Raw genomic sequence first — 17,657 nt, forward strand, 5'->3', positions numbered from 1 at the left:
GTTTACAGCCTCAGATAGCATCTTAGTGTAATCAGTAAAGTGATGTAAATCACAGACTTCAGCTAAGAGAAACTGTTAGAATTAAGAGTTGGTGAAATCTTTTTATGAAGAAAATAGATTTCTTTTATTTTATTCATTTTATTAAATGGGTAAACTCAATAGGCATAAACCTCTCAAGTGATGACCTGGAAGTACTGCCTAATTACTGGACTTGCTGAGCATTACAAATTAGGCAAACAGAGGTTGATAAATACTAGATTACAACAGGAAGCTTGCAAGGTGCTTATAACCTTAATCCTCTGAACTAACAGACAGACTAAACTGCAATTTTAAAGTGGTAAACACTATTTTTAGCCAGTGAACAGGTTCTTTTATCCATAGAACAGAACATTAAGGACCTCATAAATACAATTAGCTTTCACTTGTCTTACCAGCTCTAGGTGACACCTGTCAGTCACAGATTAACAGTAACAGCTGCTCAACTTGCATGGTAACTTTGACAGCTAAGCAACAGTGCACAGAAGATCTGGAAACTGGGTAACTACAGTTGTGAATTTTTAACAAAGCCTAACAGTTTACCCACTTGTGTGGAAAACATTTAAATGTGCCTTGAAAAGATTTGTAGTTGCTTACTGTTGGCACAAATCAAGAGAAATTAGTGAAAAAAACACTATTTCCAGAGACAGCCCAAAAAGTAAGTTACTCAGCACCATGTTTTAAACTATCTGCATCATGTCACCTACATTATTATATCTAGACTGTTATATTATTGGAGCACTAAATGCATGTTATGAGCAAGACAATGACTGAAAAAAGTGAAGGGTATAATAAATTAAAATATATAATAGTAATTCTGATGCACTGACACAGCATGGAATATCAAGATGTAGTGAGAACTTTTTTTAAGCTTCTGGGTATAGCACTTTAGTGGCCAGTCACAGTTCCCCCATTCTTTACCACTACTCTGTCTTAGCAAAACTCTGTGTGTCCTACTCTCCCTTTCTGTCTCTAAAGCATTAACCTTGGCATACCTCACTAGGTGATTAAAAAAAAAAAGATATGCCTTCCCTTCAAGTGCTTTTACACTGCAACTAATAATGAACATGAGCAGTAATGACTTTCCCAAAAAAAACACCAGTTTGTGAACAGAGTAAATAACCTTTAGCGCAAGTTAAACATCCATTAGACAAATCCGTAATCAATCTTAACACTTATGGCCCAGTGCAAGGCTGGCCAACTCATGTACTTCTTGGTTTCTCTGAAAGAACCATTTTAAAGTAGGCTTCTCAAGGGGAAAATGCAGCAAGGAATACATTTTAAATAGTTAATTTTTCCACCCTGTTTAACAACAAAAGATTGCTCTAAGTAAACGCCAGACATCGTGAATACTTTTTTTTTTTCTTTAGGGTCATTACTACTTACTTTGAGGAAATTCAGAGAGTTTTCCTGCTGCTCAACTTCAGCTTCAAATCTATTTAGGACATCATTTAAAGCAGCCAGTTCCAGTCCTATCTTCTTCAGTATTGTATTCATATCTGGATCACTTGCTGCCAAAAACAATGACAAGCACTGTTAGACATTTACATTTTTTTCCTATGTATTATTATTTTGGTAGCATCAACTTTGAAAGGAACAAATAAAGGAAAAAAGTACTTCATGTCTATAGATATGCAGTTATCCAAGCTTTTTTTTATTTTTTTATTTATAACAAGGGTATATCTCACAGAAAATACTGCTGCGGTAGAACTGACTCCGAATCCACATAAAAACAAAGTTCACCCCTGTCCATTTTCAAGCCCAATCTATGGATGGAAAACAGAAAATTTACCCCAGGACTGCTCCTGTGCTATTAATGGATAGAAGCATCGCCAAAATGCTTTATCCCATGCATTGTTTCTCTCAAATTATCTATGGTATGATCCCAGTTATTCTCATTAGTGGTAATAGATGTTATGTACTTACCATAACTTGGCATCTGTATTGTCCAATTTCATTAAGCATCACGACTGGGTCTTCGGATCCAAACTCTGATCCGACTCTGCAATTTCTTCCAGACATAAAATCTGAGCCTCAAACTCCTCCCTCTCCCATAATGCCTCACTCTTTCTCCAAACCCTCAGATGCAGTTTGCTGCCCTCTCAAAAAGAGATCTAGATTTGTAATACTGGAGATGAGAGAAAGCGACCAACTGGTTCCCAAACTAGGAGCCTGTGGATTTCCTTATCCTCTATATCGCTCTCAGCTGCAAAAGAATGGGCGAAGGAGGGTAGGATGTGATGCGTAATGAAACTGGACATCACAGATGCCAAGTTATTAAGTACACAACTTCTGATCTGATGTTGTCCATTTCATTTGAATCAAAACTGGGTCAGAGTCCCAGCTACATAAACCCAGGGAGGCCCTTAAGGAAGGATATGCCTGAGCAATGCAGAGCCAAAGGATGCAGTGTTTCTAGAAATAATGTCCAACTTACAGTGAGATACAAAAGTTTGAGATTTGGAGCAGGTTGCTGCAGCACAAATTTTGTTCTTGCGGAGAAGGCAGATGAGGTAGATATAGACCTGGTAGAGTGAGCTCTAGCAGTATGGGTAAGTTGCTACATGCTGGGAGTAAACTGTAGAAATACAATCAGTAATCCACTGGGCTAAAGTAATCTTGAATATTGCCTGACCTAATCTATTTGGCGAGAAGGTGATTAACAACTGATCATATTTCCTATGTGGTTTAGTTCTGTGTAAATAGAAAACACAATTTGCTGCGTATATCCAGTGAATGCCGTATGTATTCATCTTTATTGGAATAAATAGGTAAGAATACAGGCAAGTGAATGGTCTGATTAATATTTCTCTCTGTGGTGACCTTCGGTTCATTCTGAGGGAGACTATCATTGAAGAAGGTAATATATGGTGACTGGAAAGACAGTCTCTCTAATTCTGACACTCTTCTTGCTGAAGTAATGGCCAATAAAAAGGCAGTCTTTCAATATAAAAGTTTTAAATTACATGAGCTAGCAGGTTCATATGGTCTCTGAGTAAGGCCCTGAAGACCAAGCTGAGATCCCAAACAGGGGATGGATCTTTTATCGGAGGTCTGAGATGACAGACTCATTTCATAAAAACTCTACATAGTCTAGAAGTGGAGATGGGAGAAGAAAGGTTGTTGCCCTTCCCTACATGAAAATTAGTGATAGCCAGTAGTTGTAACTTTAGTAGAAAAACTAGCTCCATGCTGAAAGAGTGAGAATATCCAAAACTGAAGCAGAAAAAGGATCAATATTCCCCTGCGATGCCCAAATGGAAAAATTGAAAATCTCTTCCATTTACTATCATATACTTTCTTGGTGAAAAACTTCTGAGAAGCAAGAATAAATTTCTCAAACCGGGGAGGTCAGCCTGGACTTTCGTAGAATCACTGGAAGTGGAGAAACCAAGGGGTTAATCTCAGGAATCTGAGACTGGGAATCAGATGTTCCGCTGGATGGGAAATCGGATCCTGCCTGGTATCCAGTATCCATGGTGGATATTTGCTGTGAGACCAAAGGAAGGGGAGCCATACCTGGAGAGGCCAGTAAGGGGCAAGGAGGATTAGATTGGTCTTCAACCTGCTGGCTTTCTGTAAAACTTTGTGTATCAGGGAAAATCAGGGAATAAGCATGCAGGAGACCTGGTGGCCAATTGTGGACTAGCGCATCCCTGGGAGACTTCCCCAAGGAAGGGGATCAGAGCGAAGTTCTTGCTGCTCTTGTTCAGGGGAGAGGCAAAGAGGTCGCAGCAAGGTTGGCCCCAATGGCTGAATATTTGATACTCTACTGACTGGTACAGGGACCACTCATGAGGACTTAAGACTAATCTGCTCAGTCTGTCCGCTAGAACATTGGACTCCCCCGGAATATGCGTTGCAATGAGAAAGCAGTTTAACTATACTGTCCATTCTCAAACCCTCATGGCCTCGCTGCACAACAGCTGTGAACGGGTTCCCTCCTGCTTGTTGATGTACCAAACCACCGACCTATTGTCTGTAAGAATTGCAATTTTCTTCCGAGAGGAAGGCAGTCCTGAAAGTCTTGTAACGTCAGAAGAACCACCCTCATCTCCAGCATATTTATGTGCAAGTTGGTCCCTGTTGTGGACCACGTGCCTTGGACCATCTTTCCCTGGAAATGGTCCCCCCACCCCAATAGGGAAGCCTCTTTGGTCACTATGGCTATAGGTGGAGGAGGGGTGAAGGATCAGCCGAGATGGTGGTAGTCTGAGAATCCACCAATGCAGATGACACCTGCAAATAGGAGTTAGCCTGACTGCGGTTGACAACGGATGAAGCAGTACAGATCACTGGAACGCTAGGGTCCACTGGAGAACTCGCATTAAGAACCTGGCTAGCGGGACCAGAGGAATGGCAGCTGACAGGGACCATAGAACCATGAAGACCAGCCAAGCCAGCGGTGTCAGAGTGTCTAGCAACAGCTGAACCTGCTGTCTCAAAGTTATCTTCTGTGGGGGTAGTGCAGCTATCTGAGTAGTTGCGATCAATCACGTCCCTATCAACTCTATGTCTTGTACTGGGGACATCTTTGATTTCACCAGATTCACTGCAACTCCCAGGCAACTGAAAAGTTGGAACATAACCTGAATAGCTTGAAGTAGATGATGCCTTGTAGGTGACGTTAGGAGTCAATCGTCTAGGTATGGAAACACCTGGAATCCTTGCAGACGGACATGGGTTGCCACCACTGCCATGCATTTGGGGAACACCCAGGGGGCAGTGGCAAGACCACAGGGCGGTGTTCTGAATTGGTAATGATTGGCTCCCAGCCTGAAGTGCAGATATCTCCTGGAGCCCTTCTCTATTTTGATATGATAATACATGTTCTGGAGATCTACACAGCACATCCAATCCTCCTTGCGCAGAAATAGCAGAATGGACTGCACTGTAACCATGCGGAACTTCAACTTTTTTTTGCAAACAAATTCAGATTGCTCAGATGCAAGATCAGTTGAAGGTCTCCTGTTTCCCTTGGCAGCAAAAAGAAGCGCAAATTCCACATCCTTGTTTGGTTGGGACCTGCTGGATGACTCTTTTCTAGAAGTTTTTGAACCTCTAGAAAGGCTTTCTCCATCTGACTGGGTGGCAAATCGGGGAGCTATGTCCCAGAACTGGGAGGAGGAATGAAAAATGGAATATAGAAATCTCCGGAAATTATATTTAACATGCAAGTGTCATTTATGTTTGTCCAGGTGTCAAGGTATAACGATATTCTGTCCCCAACTGCCTCCAGAAGCACTGATGGGGCCCAATGGAGAAGGCTTCTCTGAAGCCCTGGTTTGTGGACCCCCTTTCGCTCTGGGGTGACATCGACCATTAAATCCACTCCCTCTTCCTCTAGAACAGGATTCACTACTGCAAGAAAAGACCCTTGAGACTTACAGAGCCACATCTCCTTCCCACTCTGTTGGTTCCTACAGAAGGTCCGTTAGGGTGAAGAAAAACTTGATCCCTATGGCAGATAGGGTCTTACCTTCCTGTTCGCCATGGGCAAGTCTCTTCACTGATGGCCCAAAGAGGAACAGTAAAGGTGGATTTAATGAAGGACTCCTTAAAAGAAGTCCACAAACCCAGACAGCCTCATCCAGGCATGTCTTCTGAGGGCTATGCCTGAACCGGCTGCTTGAGAGGTTCCTTCCTCAAGGAGGTTAATTTCCCATCCTGCGGAATTAGTGATGGAGGACATAGTGGTCAGTTGGGGAGATACTTTCTTGAGGTCCTCCTCAGACAATGACCATCACAGAGGTCATGATTTCCTTAATCAGGGTATCTCTGGAGGCGTGTAAAGTGTGCCAAGTAATTTAATGCTCTCAGTGTAAAGGTGGGTGACGCATACACGTGCTTCCCATGCCTGTCCAAAGCCCAAAACTCCTTGTTCAGGGGATGAACAGTGGAGCTCTGCCTAGCTAGCTCCTTTTTAGTGGCTATCGACACCACAATGGTATCAGCTGGGACACCTTTACTCCAGAACGGGCAGTCACTGGGGGGGGGGGGGACTAAGGTATTTGTTCATGCATTTGGGAGTGGGCTTCATGGAGTCAGGCTCCTTCCAAGCCCTGCAGGAGATGAGGTCAATGAGCTCATCCGCCAGTGGGGTCACCCAGGATAATAATGGTCCCATCTCGAAAGCTTCCAGAAACACCAACTCCTCAAAGGAAAGGGGGTGGGACGACCAGCCACCCTTTTACTTCAGTATTTCTAAGATATCCCTGAAGAATATATTAGGAGGAGATCGGGAAACCCTTCCCCCTCATCAAAATCAATGTCTTCTGTCAAAGACTCCAAAGGGGAGTCTAGGTGCTTCCTCTTGCACCGTTGCTTCTGAGGAGCCTCCTCTACAGGGTACTCGGAAGACAACATTTCGTGGTGTGGAGAAAGCACTCTCTGCCACCTGGAAGGCAGACGAAGCCGGGAAGGCCCGATTTCCCACCCAGGAGCCGGAGCTGCCAAGGAACAGAAGGATGAGGTCACCCCCAATCAAACACCTCCAGAAGGCACCAAACCTGAACTTTCAAAGGCTGAGGCCCCCAGAGGAAGGGACAGCTCCGAAAAGGTCAGAGCCAACACCAACCCAGAGGACCAAGCGCAGACATCTCGCACCTGGGACCTGCTCCGAAAGTTATCAAAGCTGAGCTAGACTGGGACACTGCTGGAGTCAAAGAAAGACACATTCCAAGCTCCAATGGTCTCCTGCAACTCAGAAAACGAGCGTTGGATCAGAGGAGAAGGAGGTTACGTTATTGGGATTGGAGAAGGCGAGATCCCCAGCTGATCTGGGCTTTGAGAACTCTCTGCATCATCCTATCCATGTCAGAGTGGGACAGCTGAGAGGAACTACAGGACGCTGATGAATGTATCGACCTGACCAGAGACAGACAGGTTCAGATGGTCTGAGCAGGGGAGAGAGATTTACTCCAACGTGGAGTATGGCTCTGGGATCTCTGATCTGGGAATGTCTGACCCGAAGAAGCCTGCTCCGGAGATGAGGAACTTTGGATCCACACTACTTCCACAGGATCCAACAGACTGCTCGGAACCAAGGGCTGAGGATCCAACAGAGGAGAAATCCTGGCCGTCACAGTCTCTACTGGATCTGAAGAATCTCTTGGATCTGGACAGAAGTGAGAACAGGAGGGATCCAAAGATGATGGATCCGACAGTTTTTGGCACTTCTCAGAACAGAAGCTGTGGACCCCAGGGTAGCTAAGGGGGCATGCTTCTTAGGACTGGGCATTTGAGCTCTAGAGGATGGAAGAAGACCTCTTAAGATGAGCTTGTTTCAACAATCAAGGGCTCAGGGATTGAAGGCCAAGCAGATATCACACAAAACCTCCAAGTGCCCTGGCCCAAGACCATGCATGCTCCTCTTGTGAGCATCTGATTGGAGAATCCTATGCCCACAAGAGACACACCTCCTGAAACTAGAGGGTTTGTCTGAAACCGCAGGTTTGTCCGACATACTGAAAGCATCACACATGCACACACAGCACTCACACACATTAACACTATTCTAGGAAAAGTTAACTAAAAACAAATTGCAGATAGGGAAGGCAGGAAATCCTAATGCCAGCGACTAACTCCAAAAAAAAAAAAAAAAAAGGAGCTAGCTAAGAAGGGAGGGAAGTTACAAAGCTAAATGTGACAGAATACATCTAGGAAACACTGAGGAAATAGAAGGTAAAAGCTTAGAATTGTAAGAATTAAATAGAAAGCACTTATCTGTAGCAGAGGCTAGCAGAAGAGAGTCTGTGCCGGAAGAAGGCAAATGAGATCGGAGGGGTTGGAGAAGGAGTGAGACATTATGGGGAAGAGAGGAGTTTGAGGCTCGGATCGTATGTCTGGAAGAAATGGCCAAGTCGGATCAGAGGTCAGACCCAAAGATCCAGTCGTGATGCATAATGAAATGAACAAAACGTACAGTTATTGATCATGGGATGGATAAGGCCAGTCTATAACTAAATTGGATTGGTTATTTTGAGCACAAAAAGGGAAACTAACTAGGCTTAAAATGGCCCGCAAGGGCAGCTAGCCTAATTCTCGCCCAGGAACCTGTAAGAGATTGTCTTGGTGTAACACTTTTACAGTTGTAACAGATAAAATTATAAAATGAAAGTTATTCTTCTCTTATATTACACATATTCTACATAGATATGTATTTGCAGGCAGGCTTTGCTACTTGTTAAGGTTGTCACCATAATGGAAACAGAAATGGTAAAGGCTAATATTGCAGGCTTGTGTTTCATTTTCTACCAGCAGCTGCCAAACCTTGTCACTCACACAGCTCGTCTAGAGTCCACAAATATGTAATCAGTACGTCAAATCAATCTGCCACCACTACACACCATCATATTTCCTGCAACACATTCTATAAGACTTAATTTCATATCAAGCAAATTGATCCAGTCTCAAAACAGACAGAACAGCAGCAAAACAGCTCTGGAGGTGGAGTTTGGATTATCTTATTTTATGTATTTTACATATGTTTACAGGGATAGTGCACTTACCTAAGTAGACCATTTGCAGGCACAGCACGGGAAATTACGGATGATAAAGAGAGAAGGAAAAACAACTGCACAAATAGTTTTCATTATGGTGCTAATAAAAAGTCTTCCATACCATCATAAAAAACTTCTCAAAAGCCAACTTCACACTTAACTCATTACAGTGGCGGCGTCTCAGCGTTTTCTGCAGTTACCTCCCTACTCCTCTAGAGGCGTCAAAATGTGCCTGTTCATATTTGCATTAATAATTCCAAAACCATGTTATACAAGGTATTGGAAAAAATTTTATCTTAAGCATACATGATAGCACACACAAATTTGGTTTGAATTGATCTGTGAAATGATATTTGTTGGTAAAAATTTAAAGAATTGATAACTTCAATTTTTAAACTTTGAAAGCTACCTAGGGTTAAGGTACACACTCAAGAGCTGTACTTAAGACAGAAGTGGCAAACTTCATGACACCCATGCAGACGGACAATAGAGGTATGACTGCCGAATCCTACACAAATGCACTTTATAAGCACTTACACGAGTGCATGGATCATGCTATCCCTAATAGAACCAAGATGTTATCCTCCAAAAAAAGGAAGCCAATCTGGTGGTCCTCTGCCATAAACAAACTCTACAACAGAAGAAAGAAACTGTTGCAAAAAAGAGTAAAATCCCATGACTGGAGGTACTCCCTGGTCAACCTCAGTAAGAAGCTGAGATCCCTCATAAAATCCTCCAAAGCTAGTTACGAAAACAAAATTGACACTGACTCTAAAGACAATCACAAAGCATTCTATAGCTATGTCAAGAATCTAAATGGGAACACTCAGATCTGCTCTGAGTTACAGCATAATGGCACTAAATATACAGAACCAACTGATATTGCCAACATCCTAGCAGATAGGTTCAGTGCTAACTTTACCCCCCTCTCACCCCCTAGAGGGCCCATCTCTATACCGGAAGAATGCAAAGTTCCTATAATCACGGCTGCACAGGTAAAAAAACATACTCTCCAAAGCCAAGAACACAGCATCCATGGGACCTGACAATATCCCAGGCTGCGTTCTACACGAACTACAGAATAAACTGGCACACTACCTAAGTACCATGTCCAATCATAGCCTCACCTCAGGCTTTGTACCCACTGAATGGCGCACCGCGACAGTTATCCTACTCCACAAAGGGGGAGCCACAACGGACCCCGGGAACTACCGCCCCATTAGCCTGACGAGCCTGGTCTGCAAGGCCATGGAACGTATCATCATGGAACTCATAAACAAAGACATTGGTAATCTCCAAACTCTGGACCCTACTCAGTTTGGATTTGTAAAAGGCAGATCATGTCTCCTAAACCTGATTGACTTCTTTGAAGCAGTCACCAAAGCCATAGATGATGGTAAAATGGTTCACACAGCTTATCTAGATCTCGCCAAGGCTTTCGACACCATTCCCCACTCTGGAATTATAGATAAGCTCACTAAACTAGGTATAAATCCCTATGTCACAAGATGGGTTGCCAACTGGCTCATGGACAGAACCCACACTGTGAAAGTAGCGGATTCCAAATCCGACATCAGACCAGTGACAAGTGGAGTACAATAGGGTCCTCTCCTGTTTGGTATCTACTTCTCTGAAGTGCAGGCCAGCAGAGAAGGTCTTTGGCTAACAAAGTTTGCAGATGACTGCAAACTAGGCGCCATAATCGAAACTCCTAACGATGTGGACCAACTACAAAAGGGCCTCACTGAGACAGATACCTGGTGTCAAAGCCATGGCCTGAAGCTCAATGCCAAAAAGTGTATTGTCATCCCCTTTGGTAAAAACTCTGTACCTATGAACTACCACATAGCTGGTAGTCTACTTAATGCCGAAAATGTGATAAGAGACCTTGGGACACAGGTGGACAGTAGTCTCTCCTTTGATAATCACATCGCCACAGTGGTCAGGAAATCCTTCTACGTGGCTCATCTCATCACAAAAGGATTCTCATCCAGAAAAAAAGAGGTCATTGTTCCCCTCTACTCATCACTCATTAGATCTATTATAGAGTACAACGCCCCTTTTGGTATGTACCTCACAAGACATCTACAACAACTGGAAAGACCACAGAAATACCTCACAAAGAGGATTACTGGCCTCAAACAGATGCCCTATGCAGACCGTCTCAAAAAACTACAACTTTACTCCATCGCATATCGCCTACTCAGGGGCGATCTCTACCTAGCATACAAAGCTATGTCAAACCCAGAGCTGTTGGACATGCTCCACTTAAAGAAATCCCAATCCCTCCGAGCTACACGCTCTAGGGACCTTAACCTTGTCACCACAATAAACAGAACATGCTGGAGGGATAGATTGCTGTCCCAGAGACTTCCCATACTCTGGGACAGACTACCTATCTTTGTCAAACAGAACTCCTCATTAGCACTCTTCAAGACAAATCTTGATGATTGAACGGGAAATGGGAAATTCACCCCGGGGATCACTTCTGTGGCTCTGCTCGACAGGGGCATAGGAAAATAATTTTCTTGGGTGGCGAAAGCCAGGGTACATTTTTTGGCTAGGCTTGTATGGGTCCTAGGGCTAGGGTTGCCACCTTTTCAAAAGCTCAAAGTGGGACATTTTTTGCAGAAACGTCAAATTTTGTAGGGCAAAACATACCCACGGCCAGTACAAAGGACAGAACTTCACTTTTTTGCCAGAATAAAAGCTTATTCTTGTAGCATTTTAGTTGCTTATTCTGCTTCTTATAACGTTTAGGTGTTTCAGATCGAAAATAACTGTTTTATGCAACTATTAAAGAAAATATAGGAGACATTGTTGTCCTAAAATCTCAGGACATTTGCCATTTTTTCAATTTTTTTGCAGGACACTCCTGCCCAAAGAGGGACTGTCCCTCGCAAAGTGGGACAAGTGGTAACCCTACCTAGGGCCGATAGCCTAGTACCTACCTATGAACCTATTAGCATACATATGTAAGTTTCTGTACTTCTGGTGGCTCAGTTTCAGGAAAAAAAAGTGCGAGAGACACCCAATGCAACAACAAATCTTGGAGAAGAGCAGTAAGCCCTTTTTACTAACTGTAGTAACAGTTAGTGATTCAGAGACAGCCCTACTGCAGTACATCAAAGAGATGCAGAACTGTGGTGGTCTGTCTCTCCAACATACTGCAAATGCTAATGAGGCATTCTGGGGAAGTAGCATATGATAATTATCCATGTGCTCAACCCTGTACATGTCTGCAGAAAGTGCTTTACGCAGTAGAGTTATTAGTTAAGGAATAGGTAGGGTGTATGCTCACTCAGGTGGGGATGTTTGGTGTGTGCGTCTGATGGTGCAAAGCTGCCGTACCTCTCAATTTCCCCTAGACCAATGAGCAGATTTAATTCTGGGAGGGGGGGGTGCGTCACTAGGCACAAACATGGGGAAACATTAAAAAATGTACAGAAAACATTTTAAAGGCTAGAACAAGATTTGTAGCAAGATGCTACAAGTAGGAATGACAAAGTATGAAACTCTAATGTCAGGCATTATTGACTCACCTGACTGAGGGTCTGTGACTTCTGTTGGCCATTCTCAAAACTCCTACACAAAACCAGGGAGTCTTTCTACATATTCCTTTAAGCCACTTAAGTTGAGATCAACAAGTATTTCACCCAGATGCATTTACTGAACAAGAAGAATGAAACCCTGATGTCTGGCACTAAACCGAATGACTAATCATTTGTGATTTACAAGAGATTATGACAAATTGGGGATGTTCTATAAAGGCAAGTACAATTAAGAGATATGGAAGTGTGCATGTGTATGCACATGTATGTGTGTTTGGGGGGGGTTGAATGAGGCTGGTGCCTATATTAACGTGATGCATTGGCCACCAACCATGGATTACCACAAGGACAACAGAAAAGGGTCTTTTTTTCACTTAAAGGAAACAGTTTCAGAGACAGGCAAATTACTCAATAATAAGATCTTTCTTCATTGCAGCTAATGTTCTCTGAACCTCTCATGTCCATGATCACGCTACAAGACTTTTTGCTGCAGCCTTACCAGTCCTGGCTGGGCTGTTCTGAATCCTGGCCAAAGATTTTATTCCACTTTTCAGCATTTTCCAGCATCCATTTTTACTAGCAATTCATTCCCTTATGTGGATCTACCTCACAGTGCATGATCATGTGTGCACATCAGTTAGAAAGGTAATCCTCTTATGATGCTCTTCTTTCTCAGTCCTCAGTTCTGTTACTGTGCTAAGCAAACCATGTCCATTAACTGGGAAAACTACTAGTGTATCAACTCCTTAGCTCAACGTTTTCTGGAATTCATAAACTCCAATGCCCTTGATCAACTTATCCACACCCCCACCAGGGGCAACAATATCCTAGACCTAGTCATTACCAACATGAGTGTTCCACACCTGAAGTCAACTCCTCGTTGGTCCAATCCGACCATAAGCTTATCACCCTTGATATCCACATCCCACCCCCACCCCCCATTAAGGAAACCACAGTAAAAAATTTCTCCAAAGCCAACTTCATCCTTCTTAAGACAGAAGTGGTGAACTTCAGGACACCCATGCAGATGGACAATACAGTTACAACTGCTGAATCCTACACAGATGCACTCTATAAGCACTTAAACAAGTGCATGGATCGTGCTATCCCAAACAGAACCAAGATGCTATCCTCCAAAAACAGGAAGCCAATCTGGTGGTCCCCTGCCATAAACAACCTGTACAACAGAAGGAAGAAAATGTTGCAAAAGAGAGTAAAATCCCATGAGTGGAGGAGCTCCCTGGTCAGCCTCAGTAAGAAGCTGAGATCCCTTATAAGATCCTCCAAAGCAAGTTACGAAAACAAAATCGCCACTAAACCCAAGGACAACCACAAAGCATTCTATAGCTATGTCAAGAATCTAGATGGCAACACCCAGATCTGCTCTGAGTTACAGCACAAAAGCACGAAAATTACAGAACCAACTGATATTGCCAACATCCTGGCAGATCGATTCAGTGCTAACTTTACCCCCCTCTCGCCCCCTAAAGGGCCCATATCTATACAGGAAGAATGCAGAGCCCCTGTAATCACAACTACGGAGGTAAAAGCTGCACTCTCTAAAGCCAAAAGCACAGCATCCATGGAACCAGACAACATCCCAGGCTACATTTTACACAAACTTCAGAACAAACTGGCTCTCCACTTAAGCACCATGTTCAATAATAGCCTCGCATCAGGCTTTGTGCCCACTGAATGGCGCACAGCAACAGTTATCCCACTCCACAAAGGGGGAGCCACCACTGATTCCGGCAACTATAGACCTATTAACCTGACGAGCCTGGAACGTATCATCATGGAACTCATAAACAAAGACATTGATAACCTCCAAACTCTGGATCCCACCCAGTTCGGGTTTGTGAAAGGCAGATCATGCCTCCTGAACCCGATCGACTTCTTTGAGGCAGTCACCAAAGCCATGGATGAGGGTAAGGTGGTTCACACAGCCTATCGTGACCTCGCCAAGGCTTTCAACACCATCCCCCATTCTGGAATTATAGCTAAACTCACAACACTAGGTATAAATCCCTACATCACAAGATGGGTTGCCAACTGGCTCACTGACAGAACCCACACTGTAAAAGTTGCAGACTCCAAATCTGACCTCAAAGCAGTGACAAGTGGAGTAGCACAGGGTTCCGTCCTGGGACCTCTTTTGTTTGATATCTACTTCTCTGAAGTACAAGCCAACACAGAAGGCCTCTGGCTAACGAAGTTCACATATGACTGCAAACTAGGAGCCATAGTCAAGTCCCCAAATGATGTGGACATCCTACAGAAGGGCCTCACTGAGACAGATGCCTGGTATCAGAGCCATGGCCTCAAGTTCAATGCTTAAAGAGGTTGGGAGTGTGGCTTAATGGCCAAGGTGTTTGCCTTACAAATACAAGGTGCAGGGTTTGAGTCTCACAAGGGATAATTGGCTAGGCTTAAAATGGCTCGCAAGGGCAGTTAGCTTAGTACTAAACTATGAACTATGCCAAAAAGTGCAGTGTCATCCCCTTTGGTAAAAACTCTGTACCCATGAACTACCACATAGGCAGCAATCTACTTAACACTGAATGCGTGATAAGAGACCTTGGGACCCAGGTGGACAGTAGTCTCTCACATCGCCACAGTAGTCAGGAAGTCCTTCTACCTGGCACACCTCATCATAAAAGGGTTCTCATCCAGGAAAAAAAAGAGGTCATTGTTCCCCTCTACTCATCACTCATTAGACCCATTATAGAGTTCCTTTTGGAATGTACCTCACAAGACATCTGCAGCAGCTGGAAAGGCCACAGACGTACCTCGCAAAGAGGATTACTGGCCTCAAACAAATGCCCTACACTGACCGCCTCAAAAAAAACTCCAGCTTTACTCCATAGCATATCGCCTACTCCGAGGTGATCTCTCATCATCATCTTCTTTCAGCTGTTCCCGTTAGGGGTGGCCACAGCGGATCATCTGTTTCCATTTCTTCCTGTCTTCTGCATCATGTTCTTTCACACCAACTCCCTGCATGTCCTCTCTCACCACATCCATAAACCTTATCTTAGGCCTTTCTCTTTTCCTCTTACCTGGCAACTCCATCCTTAACATCCTTTTCCCAATATACCCAGCATCCCTCCTCAGCACATGTCTAAACCAACGCAATCTCGCCTCTCTTGCTTTGTCTCCAAACTGTCTCAACCTGTGCTGACCCTTTAATATACCGATTCCTAATCCTGTCCATCCTAGTCACACCCAGTGCAAATCTTAGCATCTTTAACTCTGCCACATCCAGCTTGGACTCCTGCCTTTTCGTCAATGCCGTCGTCTCCAACCCATATAACATAGCTGGTCTCACTACCCTTTTGCAGACCTTCCCTTTACTCTTACTGGTACTAGTCTGTCATAAATCACTCCTGACACTCTTCTCCACCCATTCCACCCTGCCTGCACTCTCTTCTTCACATCTCTTCCACACTCACCATTACTCTGAACTGTTGATCCCAAGTACTTAAACTCATCCACCTTTACCAATTCAACTCCCTGCATCCTCACCATTCCTCTACCCTCCCTCACATTTACACACATATATTCTGTTTTAGCCCTGCTGACCTTCATACCTCTCCTCTCTAAAGCAAATCTCCACCTCTCCAGGGTCTCCTCAACCTGGTCCCTACTCTCACTACATATCACAATGTCATCTGCAAAGATCATAGTCCACGGGGCCTCCTGTCTGATCTCATTTGTCAACCTGTCCATCACCACTGCAAATAAGAAAGGGCTCAGAGCTGATCCCTGATGTAATCCCACTTCCACCTTAAACGTACCTGTCACTCCCACCGCAGTCCTCACCAATGTCACACTACCCTCGTACATATCCTGTACCACTCTTGCATACTTCTCTGCCACTCCCGACTTCCTCATACAATACCACAACTCCTCTCTAGGCATCATGTCATATGCTTTCTCTAAGTCCACAAAGACACAATGCAACTCCTTCTGACCTTCTCTGTATTTCTCCAACACACTCAGAGCAAATATTGCATCTGTAGTGCTCTTTCCTGGCATGAAATCATACTGCTGATCACGAATCATCACCTCCCTTCTTAACCTAGCTTCCACTACTCTTTCCCATAACCTCAAGCTGTGACTGATCAATTTTATCCCTCTGTAGTTACTGCAGCTCTGCACATCACCCTTATTCTTAAAGATAGGTACCAAAACACTTTTTCTACACTCCTCAGGCATCCTCTGACTTTCCAAAATTTCATTAAACAATCTGGTTAAAAATTCCACTGCTATTTCACCTAAGCACCTCCATGCTTCCACTGGTATGTCATCTGGGCCAACAGCTTTTCCATTCTTCATCCTCTTCATAGCGGTCCTTACTTCCTCCTTGCTAATCTGTTTCATTTCTTGATTCACTATCCCCACATCATCCAACCTTCTCTATGTCTCATTCTCTTCATTCATCAGGTCTTCAAAGTACTCTTTCCATCTACTCAGCACACTCTCCTCACTTGCGAGTAGGTTTCCCTAACTATCCTTTATCACCCTTACCTGCTGCATATCTTTCCCAGCTCTGTCCCTCTGTCTAGCCAATCGGTACAGGTCCTTTTCTCCCTCTTTAGTGTCCAATCTCTCATACAACTCTCCATATGCCTTATCCTTAGCCTTTGCCAACTCTCTCTTTGCCATGTGCCTCATTTCCTTGTACTCATGTCTACTTTCTTCATCTCTTTGACAATCACACTTCTTCTTCACCACCCTCTTCCTCTGTATACTCTCCTGTACTTCCTCATTCCACCACCAGGTCTCCTTGTCCTCCTTTCCTCTGGCCAGATGTCACACCAATCACCTTTCTAGCAGTCTCCCTTACTAGCTCTGCTGTAGTTACCCAGCTATTCGGAAAATCTTCACTGCCTCCGAGTGCCTGTCTTAACTCTTCCCTGAACTCCACCTCACAATCACCCTTTTTTAACTTCCACCATTTAATCCTTGGCACTGCTTTCACACTCCTTCTCCTCTTCTTGATCACCAACGTCATCCTACAGACCACCATTCTATGCTGCTTAACTACATTTTCCCCTGTCACCACTTTACAGTTTCCAATCCCCTTCAGACTGGCCCTCCTACATAGGATATAATCCACCTGTGTGCATCTTCCTCCACTCTTGTACGTCACCCTATGCTCCTCCCTCTTCTTAAAATATGTATTCACCACAGCCATGTCCATCCTTTTCACAAAATCCACAATCATCTGACCTTCTGCATTCCTCTCCTTAACACCATACCTACCCATCACTTCCTCATCCCCTCTGTTCACTTCACCAACATGCCCATTGAGGTCCGCTCCAATCACTAGTCTCTCACCCTTGGGTACACAAACCACCACTTCATCCAACTCGCTCCAAAATTTTTCTTTCTCATCCATCGCACACCCAACTTGTGGAGCAAATGCACTAACAACATTCAACATTGCACCATCAATTTCAAGCTTCATAAACATCACTATCAGACTCTCTTCACCTCCAAAACACTCTTGGCATACTGTTCCTTTAAAATAACCCCTACCCCATTTATCCTGCCATCCACACCA

The 17,657-nt window shown here is 44.0% G+C and overlaps 1 protein-coding gene across 1 annotated transcript in view; it reads right to left on the minus strand.

Moving 5' to 3' along the window:
- SKA1 (spindle and kinetochore associated complex subunit 1) overlaps positions 1 to 17,657 on the minus strand; it is a 652,565-nt gene that overhangs the window by 480,025 nt on the left and 154,883 nt on the right. The window contains exon 3 of the mRNA XM_044078227.1: positions 1,423 to 1,547. Coding sequence (XP_043934162.1) covers positions 1,423 to 1,547 — 125 coding nt within the window. The remainder of the gene's footprint in view (positions 1 to 1,422; positions 1,548 to 17,657) is intronic.

The sequence above is a fragment of the Protopterus annectens genome, chromosome 1.part1, assembly GCF_019279795.1.
Source record: "Protopterus annectens isolate FY-2018-M chromosome 1.part1, PAN1.0, whole genome shotgun sequence".
Classification (NCBI taxonomy): Eukaryota; Metazoa; Chordata; order Ceratodontiformes; family Protopteridae; genus Protopterus; species Protopterus annectens.